Here is a 19,877-nt window from a genome sequence, read left to right as displayed (position 1 = left end):
TTTGTATTTTTAGTAGAGACAGGGTTTCACCAGCCAGGCTGGTCTCAAACTCCTGACCTTAAGTGATCCACCCGCCTCGGCCTCCCAAAGTGCTGGGATTATAGGCATAAGCCACCACGTCCAGCCTGTAATATTGTGTTTTATGAGCTGGGAGGCCAAGTATTTGGATTTTCATTTACTTTTATCCATACTTGTATGTCTAAAATACTTTAAATCAAAATTAAAACTAAAAGAAATGTGGAAAAGAAGGTGAATGCATTTTTTTTTAAATCCATTCATTAGTTGATGAACACTAAAGCTGATTCCATATCTTGGTTATTGTGAATAATGCTGCAATTAACATGTAAGTATAGACATCTCTGACTTACTGATTTCAATTCCTTTGGATATATACCTACAAGTGAGATTGCTGGGTCATATAGTGGCTCCATTTTTAGTTTTCTGAGGAGCTTCCATACGGTTTCCATAATGGCTGTACTAACTTACATTCCCACCAACAGTGTACAAAGGTTCCCTTTTCTCCATATCCTTGCCAACACTTGTTATCTTCCATCTTTATGATAACAGTCATTCTAAGGGAAGATGAACGCTCTGTTGTTTTCATTTCCTTAATTGTTTGTTTATACATATATTTTTTAAATTTATTACTATTTCTTTTAGACAGGGTGTTGCTCTATCCACCCAGGATGGAGTACAGTGGTGCGATCACAGCTTACTGCAGCCTCAAACTCCTGGGCTCAAGTGATCTTCCCACCTCAGCTGGGACTACAGCTGCACACCACCATGCCCAGCTAATTTTTAATTTTTTGTAGAGACGAGGTCTCGCCATGTTGCCCAGGCTGGTCTCAATCTCCTGGGCTCAAGCTATCCTCCTGCCTCAGCCTCCCAATGTGCTGGGATTACAGGCATGAGCCACCACACCTGGCCTGTCTTCAACTTTTCTAACTGGTTCTTTCCCCTTAGCATAAAGCAACCCTCAAATATCTCAGATCTTAACACAAACAAAAAATTTCCCTCTATCTTACCGCCTTCTCTTTTTCCTTCTCGTACCAGGAGAGCCTTTAGAAAGTATGTATCGATAGGCCTGGCGCAGTGGCTCACGCCTGTAATCTCAGCACTTTGGGAGGCCAAGGCGGACTGATCACTTGAGGTCAGGAGTTCAAGACCAGCCTGGCCAACATGGTGAAACCCCGTTTCTACTAAAAATGCAAAAATTAGCCAGGCATAGTGGCACGCACCTGTAATCCCAGCTACTTAGGAGGCTGAGGCAGGAGAATAACTTGAACCTGGGAGGGGAGGCGGAGGTTGCAGTGAGCCAAGATCGCGTCACTACACTCCAGCCTGGGCGACAGAGTGACACTCCATCTCAAAAAAAAAAAAAGCAAGTATGTATACTCAAGTCACTGCAGCCTGACTTTCCATCCTCTTCTCTCCATGGAACAGGTTCTGCCAAAGTCAGTAATGGAGTCCTTTCAGTCCCTATTTCACTGGGCCTGTCAGTAGCATTTGATAACAATGATTTCTCCTGGGTTTCATGCCTCCACTCTGCTGATGTTCATCCAACTATTTTAGTCTTTGTTTCTTCCCTCCTTTACAAGTTCTCCTGCCCTACCCTGTACCTTAAATAAAGAGTTCCATAGTTTTGCACTGACCTTTTTTCCCCACTCTCACACTCTCTGGGTGATCATATCCATTCCTATGGCTTAAACTACCAATGCACTAATGATTTCATGGTTGCTTTTTCTCCATGACTCCTAATTTTTACAGTTTCCACCAGTCAGTTATTAAATGATATATTCATTCCACCAGTAACATAGAGTAGGCTAAGCTCTTAAGACTTCTTTATCCTATTTCTAGTGATCTTAATTTTTACCTGGTAACATTAGCCGACTGCATTCTGAGGCTTCAGTCACGGGAAGGAGGGACAAGCAAGTAATATCTTTAGCTTCTGATTCTACAAGCCCCTGTCCCAATGGGATGGACGTATTCTGAACAAACTGTACCAGGAGCTGGGGGGAGAAAAGACAACACTGAGAAATACGAGTTGTTAGAAATGTATCTAAACCTTTAAATTTACCAAAAGGTAATATTAAGACTGTTCACTAGTCTCATCCATATTCAAACAAAAACTAAACAACATAATATCTAAAGTTATTTTATCAAGTTCTCTGTTCTAGAGAACAGCTGATTTATATAAAGTCATGTGCTGCAAAACGACATTTCAGTTAACAGACCACATATAGGATGATGGTCCTGTGAGATTGTAATATCCTATTTTTACTGTACTTTTTCCACGTTTAGATATGTTTAGATACACAATGTTTACCACTGTGCTTCAACTGCCTACAGTATTCAGTACAGTAACATGCTGTATAGGTTTGCAGCCTAGGGGCAATAAGGTACACCATACAGCCTAGAGTGTAGCAGGCTAAACCATACAGGTTTGTGTAAGTATACTCTACCATGTTCGCATAATAATGATATCAACTACCATCATATTTCTCAGAATGTATCTCTATCGCTAAGTGACACTTCACTGTAATTAAGTTAACCTCTGCCACCTTCTGTCAGACAGAGAAATGATAAAAATAATTACATTTTAAAATAATGGCTTAAAAAAAATCAACTGCATCATATTGATTACATTTTACAAAGCACTTTTCTGTGTACTGGCTCATTTAATTATCGCATTAACCCAGTAAGATTTAAGATGTATTTTTTTTTGAGACAGTCTTGCTCTGTTGCCCAGGCTGGAGTGCAGTGGCATGATCTTGGCTCACTGCAAGCTCCACCTCCTGGGTTCACACCATTCTCCTGCCTCAGCCTCCCAAGTAGCTGGGACTACAGGCGCCTTGCCACCATGCCCAGCTAATTTTTTTTGTATTTTTAGTAGAGACAGGGTTTCACCATGTTAGGCAGGATGGTCTTGAACTCCTGACCTCATGATCCACCCGCCTCAGCCTCCCAAAGTGCTGGGATTACAGGCGTGAGCCACCACACCCAAACTTAAGGTGTATTTTACAGCTGAGGAATCAAATTGAAGACATTAAGTGCCTTGTCTAAGGTCACAAGACTAGTTAGGAGCAATGCCAATCCTCAAATTTAAGTAATCTGATTCCAAATTCAGTGACCACTCTGCAACACAGATGTGCTAAATTTAAAGTAAGAAAAGTGAACAACAAAAAATGTTTAAATCCCCAATCACATTTAGAAAGAAAATACTTACAGATATATATAAAATAAACAAAAGAATTTGTAGTAGTAAATATTTATATACTTATACACCTATACATCACATGTATCTCATATTTATGTATATATTTATACATAAACATATATTTTTATTTATAAGATTTTATTACATTATCTAAATGTATGATTCCACATATACTGAAAAACAGATATAAAAACAATCACAAAAAATATAATTTTTAAATCTTTGAAAAAATAGTAACAATCAAAACCATATAGCTTAAAAAACCTAAAATATTTATTATCTGGCCCATTAAAGAAAAAGTTTGCTGACCCCTAAACTAAAGATAAACTTTGAAATATAGCCCACCAAAAGAAAAGGAAACAAGCTGACTGGGCTCACCTCTGGTTTGGATTCTAACTCATCTGATAACATTGATTCAGCTTCCAAAACCTGTAGCTATTCAGGGGACAAGTTCAAATTTAATTCAGAGCCAATGATACCTTCCTGTTATGTTCATATTCCTCTAGGAAATACTATGCTCTTCCCGTAAGATGTTGTACTAGGTGGGTAATCAATGTAACCTAGAATAGGGGTAAAAAAGAAAGAGGGGGCATTAAGAGCAGTGGGAAAACACAGGTACATAAAGACACTTCTTTATATATACAAAAAAAATCACAACAAGCAAGCAAATAAAGAATTCAAACCGAAACACTTCTTTTAAAATACAACAAGCTCAACAGGCATCAAAACCCATAAAAATACTACGCTTTGATGCAGGATTTCAACCTCTAATAATCTAAAAAACTATCTTAAATATGGATAGAGCTATGTCCAAAGATGTTCATCTTATCCTATGTAATAATAAACAACTGGAAGCAATGTATATACACACACACACCCCCAATTAGGGAATGGTTGATTAAATATGGCACTGTCACTTCAAAATATGCTGTGAAGGGTTGGGTGTGGTGGCTTACAACTGTAATCCCAGCACTTTGATAGGCTGAAGCAGGTGGATCACTTGAGGTCAATAGTTCGAGACCAGCCTGGCCAACATAGTGAAACCCCCTCTCTACTAAAAATACAAAAATTAGCTGGGCATGGTCGCAGGCACCTGTAATCCCAGCTACTCAGGAGACTGAGGCAGGAGAATCCCTTGAACCCAGGAGGTGGAGGTTGCAGTGAGCCAAGGTCAGACCACTGCACTCCAGCCTGGGCGACAGAGCAAGACTCTATCTCAAAAAACAAACCAACATACAAATGCTATGAAGACAATGCAACAACAAATGATTGACATGTTAAATTATAAAAATAAAATACAAAATTATATACTTGCTATTATTAAAACTAGTTATAATAAGCATCAGAAAAAGTAAAAGGAGATTCATACAGCCATAGCCGTAGCTATACTGTGTGGTAGGCTGGTGTGACTTTTTTCTTTTCTCAATTTTCCAATATTTCTAAAAGGCAACCATATTGTTTTGATAATTTTTAAAATTACATTTAAAAAAAAGAGTTAAAATTTGAAGAGCGTTTCCCAAAGGTAGTGCTCTCAGGACCCTGATGTGGCTGTTCTCTCTCTTTTATTTATTTATTTTGAGATGGAGTTTTGCTCTTGTTGCCCAGGCTGGAGCACAATGGCACGATCTCGGCTCATCACAACCTCTGCCTCCCAGGTTCAAGCAATTCTCCTGCCTCAGACTCCCGGAGTAGCTGGGATTACAGGCATGAGACACCACGCCTGGCTAATTTTGTATTTTTAGTAGAGACGGTTTCTCCATGTTGGTCAGGCTGGTCTCGAACTCCCAACCTCAGGTGATCCGCCTGCCGTGGCCTCCCAAAGTGCTGAGATTACAGGTGTGAGCCACTGCGCCCAGCCACTCCCTATAACTTAAATTCTTACTTTCTTATAGCTTAGTTTCTTTTCAGGATTTTGGAATGTGAGTCCATTTTATTTTGTACAATTGTTACTAAAATTGGGAGCACTATTACAAATAATCATACAGTGTAAAATGTATCCAGGATGGGTATATTTTTAATCAGTGGGTACTTTAAAGTTTCCAATTAATACCAGGTAGTGTGGAAAGGTAGAACAAGACAGACTTTACAAAGAGGGCACTTAGGCTGGGCACGGTGGCTCACGCCTGTAAACCCAGCACTTTGGGAGGCCGAGGTGGGTGGGTCACCTGAGGTCAGGAGTTCAAGACCAGCCTGGCCAGTATGGCGAAACCCCGTCTCTACTAAAAATACAAAAATTAGCCGGGCATGTGGCGGGTGCCTGTAATCCCAGCTACTCGGGAGGCTGTGGCAGGAGAATCACTTGAACCCGGGAGATGGAGGTTGCAGTGAGCTGAGACTGCGTCACTGTACTCCAGCCTGGGCGACAGAGCAAGACTCCATCTCAAAAAAAAAAAAAAAAAGTAACTGAATAAATGTTTTTTTGTCCTGTTGGTTTCTCCCTCTCTTTTTCTAGCTGCCTGAAATCCTCATTTTTCATTGTAAAAAAGTAACCATTTAGGCCGGGAGCAGTGGCTCACGCCTGTAATCCCAGCATTTTGGGAGGCCGAGGCGGGCGGAACACGAGGTCAGGAGATTGAGACCACCCTGGCCAACATGGTGCAACCCCGTCTCAACTAAAATACAAAAAATTAGCTAGGTGTGGTGGCACGTGCCTGCAGACCCAGCCACTCAGGAGGCTGAGGTAGGGGAATCGCTTGGACCTAGGAGGCAGAGATTGCAGTGAGCCGAGATCGCTCCACTGTACTCCAGCCCGGGCGACAGAGCAAGACTCTGTGTAAAAAAAAAAAAAAAAAAAAAAGTAACCATTTACAAGATATAAATGGAACTGCTCTTTCCAAGTTTCCCACATAAAGTATCATAAATCCCTGACTTTTCTTCCACACATATTTTTCTTACTCAAGCACTGCAACAGTTTCATATGGTTTATCCATCCCTCTATTTAGAGAGGAAGGAACCAAGGCTCAGTATATTACTTAATTACCAAGTTATTAAGTTGCAAAGCCAGGACTCCCACCCACACCAGAAGTATGCAGAAATCATTGGCGTGAATAGTGATTACATCTCTCTAGGTTTGACCCTGAATCTCCATGGCCTAAGAATTCCTTTTGTCAGCCTAGGCAACACAGTGAGACCCTATTTCTTTTTTTTTTTGAGACTGAGTCTCGCTCTGTCACGCAGGCTGGAGTGCAGTGGCGCGATCTTGGCCAGTGAGACTCTATTTCTACAAAAAAAAATTTTTCAATTAGCATCACATGGTGGCACATGCCTGTGGTCCTAGCTACTAGGGAGGCTGAGTAGAAGGATTGCTTTAGCCCAGGAGATCGAGGCTGCACTGAGCAGTGATCACGCCACTGCACTCCAGCCTGGGTAACAAATGGAGGCTGTCTCAAAAAAAACAAGAATTCCTCTTCCCCAATTCCAGCTTGTCTTAACAAGCCAAGAAATTATCAGATGTTTGTTGTTTAAGTCATCCTTAAGGTTCCTCCAACTTTGAGATTCTAGGATTGTAAAATCTCTGAGGAACCAGACAACTATTTACTGTCCTTTATATGTTATCTATGACATCTTTTTATTTCAGTGTTTTCACTTCAATAATCTTTAAAAATTAACACGAGCATTTTCTTAAGCACTGGGTATTCATATTATAACTAGGCACTGCCATACAATTTTTGTGTCCAAGTTTATGATTTGTATGTGTACAGTATGAATAAAATAAAAAATAGCAGGATGCATTAAGATATGCAACTGAACTCAAAAGAATTTGTACTAGAGCACTCAGTATCTTATCAAGTGTACTGTGGGGATCTCATCTTTAACAGAGCAACGTACTATGTACATTAGCTACAGGTGTAACGGCAAATACACAATTAAACATTCCTATTCCCAATTCCTTACTCAACGGATTTCCAAAACTGCAATGTAAATCTTTTTTAAAAATTAGTTTCACTAAGATATCGTTCACATACCATACTGTTGACTCATTTAAAGAGTACAATTAAAATATCTTTAGTTTATTCAGAGTTGTACAAGCAGAACCACGATCAATTTTACAACATTTCATCACCTCACAAGGAAACCCTGTGCCCATGAACGGTCACTTCCCACTTCTAATGTGTTTACTATGAGCTTAAAGGGCTTCCATACAAGCTTCCCAGTAAGCAACTGGTAGGTACTAAATATTTGTATAATGAATGAATGACACTACAAATGATACCTACATTTTTCTCTAATCATCTCTTCTGAACTCCAAACCTTCATTTCTAACTGCTTGCTAGGTATCTCCACATGTATATCCAACAGCATCTCAAACCTAACAATGTCCAAAATCCATATTATTATCTTCCTTACCAAACCTGTTCTTCTTGTATTACCTATTTCAATGATCGCCCAATCTTCCTCCCACTCAGCTGCAAATTCTAGGTCTTTAAATCTCTCTCATTCTCCATTTTTAAATAATTCCCGTGATTCTCTGTTCCCAGAATGTTCTCTGTTCCCTACTGTAATGCCGTTTAGGTCTCTCAGTAACTTTCTACTATACTATTAAAACAGGCTTCTAACTGGTCACCCCGCGTTTAAAATTCCTCTTTCCAATACATCCTTTATGCAGCCATTCAAGTTATCTTTCCAAAACAAAGAAATGCTTATGTCACTTCTACTCAAAGTTCAGTGCCTCGGAACAATTGTCATAGCCCTAAAGGTAAACCCCTTCGTTTACAGAAAAACTCCCCAGAGCTAGAGATTCAGCAACTTGCCAAAAATTAGACATCTACTTAGATGCAAAACGTAAAAAACTAGAACTTAAAACTTCTGACTGCTACTTTAGTTGTCTTTTACTCTGCACCACACTAAGAAAAAACCAAGTGCAATTTCTCACTCCCTAACAAAATGCCCGACTTTATTTCCAAATGTTTCTTTTATTTATTGCAAATATGCTGCGTTGACCTTCGTTCCAACCTAAGTACTAATTCTTAAGTCCCAAGTTAATAATAATTAACTTCCAAATGGTGCCTAAATGCATTTCTGAGCCTCATGATCAAGTGGGATAAACTTTAATAAATTGGATTATCTTGAGAAACTTCAGAAAATAAATTCGACAAGAAATGTATGAAGGCCGTAAACAATCCACACACTCCTGTCCCCCGAACTGACAGGCAAAGGAGAAACGGGCGACCCAGCCCAGCCGAGTAGGCAGCTGTCCCTTTTCCAGACCCAGAAAGTAAGTGGTATGAAAGGAGAGGGTAGCTCTGGACTGAAACATTCAGGGCAAGGCCTCCTGGCATCCTCTACCCCACACCACAAAGGCCTCAGAAATAAGGCCCCAAGGTCCGTAGGCAGGCCCCGGCTGCGGGTGCAGTCCAAGAGCCCCCGCCCCGGGGACTCGCTGACTCTGGCTTTCTCAGGACAGTCTGTTCCTATATCCCTACCCCCAAAACCAAGTAAAGGAGCAGGAACATCGCCCCTAAAAACCCGCGAGGGGAAGGGCCAAAGCCGCAGGGCTTCAGACTGGCCGCTCCCGGGCCCACCAGATCCAGGAGGGATGCCCAAGGAGGGCGGTTTCCTCTCTCGGGGCGAACTCGGCCCCAGGCCCCAAGTAGCCGGTACTGGCCCCCGCCCTCTTGGGTACTACCTAACCGAGCAGGGGTGGCCAGGCCCACCTCGGAGCTCACCTTCCAGTTCCGGGAAGCCGGCCGGCCGTCAGTCGGTCCCGAATTCCATCCACACACAGCGTCTTCCGGCTCCCGCCGGAAGCAGCTCGAGCGCGGGACAGGAAGTTTGGCTGACCCCGCACGCACACACCCACTCGCTCGCCTCAGTGCCGTTTGGCTGCTGCACTGCTCGGGACCCAGACGTCAAGGCTGCTGGCGGGGCCTCCCCAGGCCCGCGACGCAGGGCTCCGCCCCGGACAGGAGGAGCCGCAGCCGCCCCGCTCCCACTCACTCACTCTCGGCCTTCGGGACTCCTATGTCCGCGAAGCCCGAAAAAACAGGTCAGCTAATTCGTTGACGTCACTGCCACCCCGCAGTAGCGGAGGGAGTAGTTTTTCCCATCAGCGGAGGCGTTGCAATGGAGGCAAACGAGAAAGAAAAGATCACTGCTTAAACATTTATCAAAGGTCTCCATGGAGAGGACCTTCGAAGTTTCACCGCCCGAGAAAGGAACTTGCAGAATCAAGTTTTGCATTATATACGGGACGGGGTATGGGTTCCGTGTTGTAATTAGGATGTAAAGAGCTCTTGGATGTCCCGACTGCGGGCTTGAACACTTGACTTCCAAGCTGGATGCCACCTTGTTAAAGCTTTGTGAGTTTGACTGACTTCTTGAAATTACTTATATTTAAATATTTGCGTGCGGAAGAATGAGAGACTCAACCGTGGGAATTAAAGGAGTTCTCTTTAAAAAGGCATTTTCAAGGTTAAAGATAAGCCTTGATGACAGGTTTGGGTACACAAATTACTAATGGTGATTTAAAATAAAGGAGAAACATTTCAGAGGAAGATAATTCCACTTTAGAAAAGCAGAGTAGGCCGGACTCGGTGGCTCACGCCTTTAATCCCAGCACTTTGGGAGGCTAAGGTGGGCGGATCACGAGGTCAAGAGATCGAGACCATCCTGGCTAACGCCGTGAAAACCCGTCTCTACTAAAAACACAAAAATTAGCCGGGCGTGGTGGCACGCGCCTGTAATCCTAGCTACTCGGGAGGCTGAAGCAAGAGAATCGCTTGAACCCGGGAGGCGGAGGTTGCAGTGAGCCGAGATCGTGCCGCTGCATTCCAGCCGGGCGACTGAGCAAGACTCCATCTCAAAAAAAGAAAAGAAAAGAAAAGAAAAAAGCAGAGTATAAGATGCAATCCAGAGTTGAGGATATTTACTTGGAGGTAAAGGTCCAGTGCTCAAGAAAGAGGTCAGAAATACAGATGGAGATTTGGGAGTTAGCAACATACAGAGAAAAGTGAAACCCCCTCAGGAGATGAAATGGTCCAGGAAAAGTAACAAAAAAGGGCCACTCACGAAAACTGGGGAGGCTGATTACCAACACAGTTTGAATCTACTTATTACAAATGTTGCATACAAAAGTATATTGGCAGTGTGTAGACAATCATAAGCCAAAACATTCAGAAACAATAATCTTCAGTTTTACTGTTCTGCGAGGGTTGAGTACAATAAAACAAACTTTTGAGGTACATCAGTAGTTCCTGAACATTCATGTTTACAAACATTTGTTAATTTGCCCAGTCCTGTCATTTTCTGAAACTGTCTTTGTTGTCAATCTGTTTTTGTTTTTTGAGATGGAATTTCACTCTTGTCGCCCAGGCTGGAGTGCAATGGTGCAAGCTCAGCTCACGGCAACCTCCCCCTCCCAGGTTCAAATGATTCTCCAGCCTCAGCCTCCTGAGTAGCTGGGATTACAGGCGTGTGCCATCACGCCCAGCTAATTTTTGTATTTTTAGAGAGATGGGGTTTCACCGTGTTGGCCAGGCTGGTCTCGAACTCCTGACCTCAAGTGATCTGCCCGCCTCTGCCTCCCAAAGTGCTAGGATTACAGGCTTGAGACATCAGGCCCGGCTGTCAATCTTTTTAATCACCTACAAGTGATGTTTACATCTGTTTGCCCTCTCAATCTTTACAACTTGACAGTATGTGCCTGCCAACCTAAAATAAACATATGCTTTTCTCAATATATATGGAGTTTTTAGGCTATACAGTAAATTATTTGGCAAATACAAAGAGATGATCCTCTGGAGTAAATCTTGTCAACTTAACCAACCTAAGTTATTTATCTTCCCATACTAATCCCAACCCAAAACCGCTAGTCTCCTATCCTAAAAACTGTTACACAAGCTCCGAAACCCCCAATCCTGCCCCCAGTACCTATGTACACATCATACCATTAAGTCTCTTTTCAGTCTACAATGTGAAAAAAAGGCCATCTCAATTCTATTTTTACACCAAGTTTCAGTTTAAGAATCATGTAAAACATTTCCAATTCAACAAATCTTTACTAAGTGCCTCTCAAGCACTCTATTTTATTTTAAGCATTCTATTTTAAATTAATAAAAGTTATTAATTTTTAAAAACCTATTGTGTATGATTCATTAATGGTTGTATCAGATCATGTAAAACGTTTCCAGTTTAACAAATCTTTACAAAGTGCCTCTCAAGCGTTCTATTTTAAATTAATAAAAGTAATTACTAAAAGTTATTAATTTTTAAAAACCTATTGTGTATGATCCATTAATGATTGTATCAAATCCCCTATGCAATTAAAAATAACACCTATGATCACATTTAAATCAAGAGCTATGTATAAGGATTTTTTAACATATCTTTGAAAATATGCAAAATGGAAAAGAAATCTATGATTGCCTTGATGACATTTACAGCAATTACAAAGAGATTTCTTCTGAAATGCAAACTATCTGCTTTCCAATGTTACCTCCTGTCATCATGGACTGGAATGCAGCTGGAAAAAGAGAAAGTAGGTTATCTGAAAAGATAAATGTCACTATCATACTTGTTTCCAAAAGGTACAACATATAAAATTATGTTAAATAACTTTTTCAATGATTTTGAATATTAAGCGTAGAAGAAAATGGTCATGAAAAGAAATCTCAAGTAAAAAGTTATACACAAACTAACCCAATTAACATCTTAAAAAAATGTTTTGCCCCTACTGGAAAGATTTAATTGGTATCTAACTGGTATGCACATCAATGTTCATTGTTTACAGTATCTGAAGACTAGAGGCAAAAAAAATATGGGAATAAAATGTGAGTGAAGGCCGGGCATGGGGCCTCACGACTGTAATCCCAGCACTTTAGGAGGCCAAGGTGGGTGGATCACTTGAAGTCAGGAGTTTAAGACCAGCCTGACCAACATGGTGAAACCCCATCTCTACTAAAAATACAAAAATCAGCTGGGAGTGGTGGTGTGTGCCTGTAGTCCTAGCTACTCAGGGGGCTAAGGTGGGAGCATCCCCTGAACCTGGGAGGTAGAGGCTGCAGTGAGCCATGACCGCACCACTGCACTCCAGCCCGGGTGACAGAGCATGGCCCTGTCTCAAAAATTAAAAAAAGGGCTAGGCACTCACACCTGTAAATTCCTGCACTTTGGGAGGCTGAGGCAGAAGGATCATTTGAGGCCAGGAGTTGCCTGGACAATATAGTGAGACCCTGTTTCTATGGAAAATTAAAAAAAAAAAAAGGCTGGGCATAGTGGCAGGTAATTGTAGTCCCAGCTACTCTGGTGAGAGGATTGCTTGAGCCCATGGGTTCATAAGTTACAGTTAGCTATGATCATGCCACTGCACTCCAGCCTGGGCAACAGAGCAAGATCATCTCTTTTAAAAAAAAAAAAAAAAAAAAAGGGAGGTGAGGGGAGGGAAGGGCAGGGAAGGGGAGGCCAGAGAGCTAGCATTAAAAGATAAAAGACTTTGGCCTGTGCAGTGGCTCACGCCTGTAATCCCAGCACTTTGAGAGGCCGAGGCAGGCAAATCACTTGAATTCAGGAGTTCAAGACCAGCCTGGCCAATATGTTGAAACCCTGTCTCTACTAAAAATACAAAAATTAGCCAGGCATACCAGTGCACGCCTGTAGTCCCAGCTACTTGGTAGACTGAGGCAGGAGAATTGCTTGATCTCGGGAGGTGGAGGTTGCAGTGAGCCAAGATCATGCCACTGCACTCCAGCCTGGGAGACAGAGCAAGACTCCGTCTCAAAAAAAAAAAAAAAAGGGCCAGGCGTGGTGGCTCACACTTGTAATCCCAGCACTTTGGGAGGCCGAGGTGGGCAGATCACGAGGTCAGGAGATCGATACCATCCTGGCTAAGACAGTGAAACCCCGTCTCTACTAAAAATACAAAAAATTAGCCAGGCGTGGTGACAGGCACCTGTAGTTCCAGCTACTTGGGAGGCTGAGGCAGAAGAATGGCGTGAGCCTGGAAGGCGGAACTTGCAGTGAGCTGAGATCATGCCACTACACTCCAGCCTGGGCAACAGAGCAAGACTCCGTCTCAAAAATAAATAAATAAAAATAAAGAGACCTTATCTTTGTGTGCTGAGCATGTGTACATAATAAGTCTACATTCATCTTACCTCCCATGTTTTCCAACCCATTTATTACCGTCTCTTTAATCTGTAAATCAAAATAGTTAGATTTAATAGTCTTTAAACTTCAGTGTTTCTATATGATAGTTTCCATACTTACAAAAGGCAGCAATACTATTTAGCACTTTGTCTAAAAATAGATATTCTTTATTTCATGTAGGTAGCCCAGAAAAGCTTCCTATCAATTGATTTTTTAAAGTAATATCCTATTTTCCCGTTGTTTAATCTCTTCAATTAGTAACAGATCACAAGCTATACACTCTAAAACAGAAAAAGAAAAGTACAGAAGCACACAAAGGTACAACTTTGCCTATCATTTGCAGGTTTCAAGAATAGCCTAGGCCAGTCCGGGTGCACTGGTTCACAACTGTAATCCCAGCACTTTGGGAGGCTGGATGGGCAGAACACTTGAGGTCAGGAGTTTGAGACCAGCCTGGCCAACATGGTGAAACCCCATCTCTACTAAAAATACAAAAATTAGCTGAGCGAATGGCATGTGCCTGTAATCCCAGCTACTCGGGAGGCTAAGCAGAAGAATCGCTTGAACCCAGGAGGCGGAGGTTGCAGTAAGCCGAGATTGCGCCACTGCACTACAGCCTGGGTGACAAAGTGAGACTCTGTCTCAAAAAAAAAAAAAAAAAAAAGAATAGCCTAGGCCAGTATGTCTGAAGCCCAGATTAATAACTCCTGATTTTCAATCAACAACTAAGACATAGATTAGAATGTCCAGGGAGGACAGGGAAGAAGTATGGTGGTATAAGCATCAGGAGGTGCTCACATTATTTTTGAGAAAGCACAGCTTCTAACACATAGTAGCATCCCATAAATATTTGTTAAATTAATAAACATAACAATTTTACATTTGGGGGAAAACCTAATGATTTTGTAATATAATCTATGGAAAGTAAAGCTAAAAAATTTTAGATAAAGGGAATAACAAGCAAGGGTTTGTTAATCAGGAGGTTATACTCACCCGGGAGGTAGAGTTAATTTATAATATTCAGCATACTTTTCTTTTGTAGGAATTTTTATAATGAAACTAGTATGTTTGCTATAGTACATTTAAATAATGCAAAATTATATCAAGTAGCAGGAAGAATTATATTGATAAAGAATAGAAGTTCTACCTTTAGCTTTCCTTCTTTAAACCACTGACTCAGCTGTAGAATGCCAGGCTCAAATTTGTCTTTATAATTTAATACCAGAAATCTTTCCCTGCAGTGAGGAAGAAAAGGATAATGATCAGAGAATATAACGGGAGTGGTATTCCAAGATCAAACCATTCCAGAATTCTAATATCTGTTAATCCTTAAAATATTAGGACATAACACATTGAGTCTGATCAGATAGTTTTATGCATAGTTACAGGTGTAAATGTAGACTTCTATTAATAATTTTTGCTGCCGGGCGCAGTGGCTCACGCCTGTAATCCTAACACTTTGGGAGGCGGAGGTGGGATGATCACCTGAGGTCAGGAGTTCAAGACCAGCCTGGCCAACACGGTGAAACCCCCATCTCTACTAAAAATACAAAAAAATTAGCCGGGTATGGTAGTGAGCGCCTGTAGTCCCAGCTACTCGGGAGACTGAAACAGGAGAATCGCTTGAACCTGGGAGACGGTGGTTTTAGTGAGCTGAGATCGCGCCACTGTACTCCAGCCTGGGCGGCTGAGCGAGACTCCATCTCAAATAATAATAATTTTTGTCTGCCCAGTATCTACAACCCCATTTGTTAATAGCACCGTGAATTTTTCCTTTGTGGGTAACATCCTTTCTCGACCCTCATGTGACCTAACCCAGGCCAGTCAAAGCCAATAACTATCAGTTTTCAGGTAGCTATTTAGCCAGAACCTAAATATTGAACCAGCTTAAAAAATGTGTATTTTAAAGGTTTTTTTTTTGGTTTTTTTTTTTTTTGTTTTTTTGAGATGGAGTTTCGTTTTCATTGCCCAGGCTGGATGGAGTGCAGTGGCATGATTTTGGCTCACTGCAACCTCCACCTCCCAGGTTCAAGTGATTCTCCTGCCTCAGCCTCCCAAGTAGCTGGGATTACAGGCGCCCACCACTACACCCGGCTAATTTTTTGTATTTTTAGTAGAGAAGGGGTTTCACCATGTTGGCCAAGCTAGTTTTGAACTCCTGGCCTCAAGCAATCCACCCGTCTCGGCATCCCAAAGTGCTAGGATTACAGGCATAAGCCACTATGCCCGACCTAAAGTTTTATTTAATAAAGAAAAAGTGTCTATGAAGAACAATAGATTTCATACACATCTATGATATTTAAAACCCCATGAACCTGGTAATAAGGGCAAAGAGGAATAACACACCTTGTGATGTTTCTTTCTTTCTGGATTGCCTCTATAGCAGGGGATAGCGGGGGAGGATAAGGCACATCTTTGTTGTACTGAGAAATTTGACCACACAGGATGATGTGGCTGTTCTCATTCATCTGCACAGAGAAAAATAATGATAAAATATCCCTTTCCTATGTTTACTGATTTTATGGCTGCCATAATGGAAGCCTCCTTGACTATTTAATCCTTTTTGTCAACTAGTTCGATTTTTTTTTTAATTTACCTGTTAGAGGTATTTAAGAATTTTAACTAGCTACAAATAATTACATTCCAAAGGAACACAGGCAAATAAATGGTTGGTAATCAGCAAAAGAATTATATTAGTTGTTGTTGCTACTTATTAGTGGTAGAACTGTATTTTTTTGGATTTAAATAATTTAATAATCTCAACTGCAAATAATTTTAGATGCAGCAAAGGACTATGTAGTGTTAATACCTCATGTTGATATTTTATAATATTGTTAGTAAATATGCATAAATACATGCAGCCTATGAAACCCATTCTCTACGCAAGGTCTGGGGTCATAGCTGTGAGTTGGTCAGTGGTGAGTTGGGGGTCAGAGCTTCAGCATTTCAACAATGCAACTGTAATTTTTCACAAAAATAAACCAAAAGTGAAAAATATAATATTGGTAGCAAATAACTGAAATTGAAGTTCATAGTACAAATCTGCAAGTAAATGGAAGTAGGTATCAGCAAGCTCTTTTGTAACACTTAAATACAATACTGATCATCACATTAAGTCACAATAATCCCTCCAATTTTATAAATTTTTTTCTCAGTATTAGGTAAAAAGATATCACAACATATAAAGTGCAGTATTCAAATTTGTTATAGAAATCAGCAAACAACCTGACTTATCACTGTATCACTGATGTTACCACCAACATTGTCAAAATAAACATCCACTCCAGCTGGGCATGATTCACGGAGCTGTTCTGCCACATTGTCTTTTTTATAATTAATTGCAGCATCAAAGCCCAGTTCTGAGGTCAAGAGGATGCATTTCTCATGTGTTCCACAAATTCCCACCACTCTGGAACAACCTAAGAAATGGCCAATCTAGGGGGGAAATTTGAAGATTAAATGGCTTTATATTGTCACATTTAAATGTAAAAATGTAGAAGTATACAAGATATTACAGGTATATGACAGTGTTCATTACAATTAAGGTTAGATTACGCTGCTTTTAATGAAAAGTAATTTGAAACTAAAAGAACTGAGGGCAGACAATGTCATCCTAAAAAAAATTATTAAAATTGAACAAAGGTAGACTTATGTTCCTCAACTTATGATAGGGATATGTCCCAATAAAACCATCATTAGTTGAAAATATCCTAAGCAAAAAATGCATTTAATATACCTAACCTACTGAACATCATAGCTTAGCCTAGCCTACCTAAAACATGCTCAGAACACTTATGGCTGGGCAAAATCATCTGGCAACACAGCACACCGTAGAGTACCAGTTGTTTACCCTTATGGTCACTGTCAAAATAAACATCCACTCCAGCTGGGCATGATTCACGGAGTTGTTCAGCCACATACGGTGGCTGACCAGGAGCTATAGTTTGTTTCTGCTGCCCAGCATCTCGAGAGAGTGTCATACTGATATCGCTAGCCTGGGAAAAGACCAAAATTCAAAATTCAAAGTATGGCTTCCACTGAATGCATAGGGCTTTTGCATCATTGTAAAGTAGAACCATCATAAGTTGGGGACCATAGGTAGTTTAAATGTTAAAATCTCACAATTTTTGGCTTTCACTCATTGAAAAATATAAAATCAAAGAATAATAATTTAAAAAAATAAAATTTCGCAAATTAAATCTGATTTCATAAAAGGAATAAATAATCAGACCCAAAACATCACGTGCAACTCATTATTTTTCAAGCTTGTGGCGAACTAAAATCACAGCTCGGACACAAGGTTTGTTTTCAACGGTTTCAACCTATAAAGGCTATTATTTATAAAAGGATGTACTTTTATAAGATTCTTTTTTTGTTTTTTTAAAGAAACAGGGTCTGTCACCCAGGCTGGAGTACAGTGGTGCAATCATAGCTCACTGTAACTTCGAACTCCTGGGCTGAAGTACTCTTCCTGCCTCAGCCTCTCAAGTAGTTAGGACAACAGGCGTGCCACCACGCTGGGCTAATTTATTTACTGAAGAGTCTTACTATGTTGCCCAGGCTGGTCTTGAGCTCCTTTCCTCAAGTAATCCTGCCAAGTTGGCCTCCCAAAGCACTGGGATTGCAGGCATGAGCCACTGTGCCAGGCCGACTTCATAAAATTCTATCAAAATGTTTACACTTCTAGAATTCAATAAGTGGTTTCTTATTTGAGGATATTAATTTAAAATGTGAGTTTGACTTTTAATTCATGCAATTCCAAACAGCTTCTCTATCATTCTCTTCCTTATAATAATGAAAGCAAAGCTTTAGCATTTACTATATCTCCTTTTGGTTAACAGAGAATAAGACACTAAAATCTACATTTTTCATACTGTTAGTAAGAGAGTCTAAGTAGGTAAAAAAAAAAAAAACATTTCTACAAGAAACGTGTGAAAGTCATTATAAATTTATTCAATTTTGGCTGGGCGTGGTAGCTCACACCTATAATCCCAGAACTTTGGGAGGCTGAAGCAGGTGGATCTCTTGAGGCCAGGAGTTCGAGAACAGCCTGGCCAACATGGCAAAACCCCATCTCTACTAAAAATACAAAAATTAGCCAGGTGTGGTGGGACACACCTGTAGTCCCAGCTACTCTAGAGGCTAAGGCATGAGAATCTCTTGAACCAGGAGGCGGAGGTTGCAGTGAGCCAAGATTGCGCCACTGCACTCCAGCCTGGAGACTCTGTCTCAGAAAAGAAAAAAAAAATTTATCCAATTTTATATTTTTAATGGTATACATATATCCAGAATTTCAATTATGAGTTATAACAATCGTCAAATAATCAGAAAATCAAATAATTCTCAGAAAGTTTACCTGCCCAGCCACAGATCCACAGGCACCTGCGGCCCCACTGACAACCATTGTCTTATTAGATCCAGCAGTTATATGACCTTTTTCCTGTATCCCAATCAAGGAAGTCAAACCAGGCATACCTATAGCTCCAAGAAAATATGAAAGGTGTCCATCCACAAGTTGTGGGTCTACCTAAAATAAAATATATACCCTTTAAAAATAATACTAGGAATTCCTGTTTTGAGACAACAAAGTAGAGACAACGTGTTATGGACTGAATTGTGTCCCCACAACATTTATATAGTAAAGCCCTAAGCCCCAGTGTGACTTTATTTGGAGATAGGGACTTAAAGGAGACATTTAGGATTGAATGAGGACATAAAGGTGGGGTCCTAGTCCAACAAGACTTGTGTCCAGGCCAGGCACAGTGGCTCACATCTGTAATCCCAGCACTTTGGGAGACCGAGGCAGGTGGATCACCTGAGACCAGGAGTTCGAGACCAGCCTAGCCAACATGGCGAAACCCCATCTCTACTAAAAATACAAAAAATTAGCAAGGCATGGTGGCATGCGCCTGTAATCCCAGCTACTCAGGAGGCTGAGGCAGGAGAATCGCTTGAACCCAGGAGGTTGCAGTGAGCTGAGCTCATGCCACTGCACTCCAGCCTGGGCGACAGAGTTAGACTTCATCTCAAAAAAAAAAAAAAAAAAAAAAAGGACTTATGTCCTTAGAAGAAGAAGAAACAAGATCTATCTCTCTGCACACCCACAGAGGAAAGACTGCCTGAGGACACAGCAAGAAGGTGGCCATCTGCAATCCAGGAGGAGGGGCCTCACCAGAAACCAAATTTTCCAGAACTCTGATCTTGGACTTCTAGCTTCCAGAACTGTGAGAAAATAAATTTCTGTTGTTTAAACCACCCAGCCTGTAGTATTCTGTTATGGCAGTCCATCAGTATAATAAATAACCCAATATGGTTTATAGAAGAGTAAACCATTCATCAGTCTTGCTAAAATTCTATACTTTATTTGTAAAGAGTAAAAAACAATATTACTTCTCTTTATATTAAAGAAACTTTAAGGCCAGGTGCGGTGGCTCACGCCTGTAATCCCACTACTTAAGGAGGCTGAGGTGGGTGGATCATGTGGTCAGGAGTTCAAGACCAGCCTGGCCAAAATGGTGAAACCCCGTCTCTACTAAAAATACAAAAAATTAGCCAGGTGTGGTGGTGGGTGCCCAAA

At 40.9% G+C, this 19,877-nt stretch overlaps 3 protein-coding genes across 38 annotated transcripts in view; 1 reads left to right on the top strand and 2 right to left on the bottom strand.

Moving 5' to 3' along the window:
* Positions 1 to 3,731, bottom strand: part of ZNF410 (zinc finger protein 410) — a 40,369-nt gene extending 36,638 nt beyond the window's left edge. For all 4 annotated transcript variants that reach the window (XM_004055427.5, XM_004055428.5, XM_063697981.1 and 1 more), the window contains exons 1-2: positions 3,596 to 3,731; positions 1,874 to 2,009 (exon numbers count right to left, since the gene is read on the bottom strand). In XM_004055427.5, coding sequence (XP_004055475.1) covers positions 1,874 to 2,009; positions 3,596 to 3,628 — 169 coding nt within the window. In that variant the 5' untranslated portion in view covers positions 3,629 to 3,731. The remainder of the gene's footprint in view (positions 1 to 1,873; positions 2,010 to 3,595) is intronic.
* The window catches only part of PTGR2 (prostaglandin reductase 2), a 40,288-nt gene continuing 24,062 nt past the window's right edge, over positions 3,652 to 19,877 (bottom strand). For 13 of the 33 annotated variants that reach the window (XM_031001739.3, XM_031001740.3, XM_055360898.2 and 10 more), the window contains 6 exons: positions 18,657 to 18,827; positions 16,526 to 16,735; positions 15,647 to 15,768; positions 14,448 to 14,535; positions 13,309 to 13,348; positions 10,329 to 11,678 (listed from right to left, as the gene is read on the bottom strand). In XM_031001739.3, the coding sequence (XP_030857599.3) occupies positions 11,602 to 11,678; positions 13,309 to 13,348; positions 14,448 to 14,535; positions 15,647 to 15,768; positions 16,526 to 16,735; positions 18,657 to 18,827 (708 nt within the window). In that variant the 3' untranslated portion in view covers positions 10,329 to 11,601. Of the gene's footprint in view, positions 3,778 to 10,328; positions 11,679 to 13,308; positions 13,349 to 14,447; positions 14,536 to 15,646; positions 15,769 to 16,525; positions 16,736 to 18,656; positions 18,828 to 19,877 lie in introns of those variants that run through there. The other 20 variants (XM_055360889.2, XM_055360891.2, XM_063697991.1 and 17 more) reach the window with 5 other exon arrangements.
* LOC134757134 (translation initiation factor IF-2) lies at positions 6,353 to 9,212 on the top strand. Its single transcript, XM_063697997.1, has 2 exons — positions 6,353 to 6,405; positions 6,597 to 9,212. Exon 2 carries the CDS (start codon positions 8,442 to 8,444, stop codon positions 9,210 to 9,212), a length of 771 nt encoding a protein of 256 aa, XP_063554067.1. The 5' UTR covers positions 6,353 to 6,405; positions 6,597 to 8,441.

The sequence above is a fragment of the Gorilla gorilla genome, chromosome 15 (assembly GCF_029281585.2).
Source record: "Gorilla gorilla gorilla isolate KB3781 chromosome 15, NHGRI_mGorGor1-v2.1_pri, whole genome shotgun sequence".
NCBI lineage: Eukaryota > Metazoa > Chordata > Mammalia > Primates > Hominidae > Gorilla > Gorilla gorilla.
This window is presented reverse-complemented; position numbering and strand designations above follow the sequence as displayed.

Coding starts and splice junctions, on each gene's coding strand:
- LOC134757134 (XM_063697997.1), top strand. CDS start 8,442: ATGAAAGGAGAGGGTAGCTCTGGACTGAAACATTCAGGGCAAGGCCTC.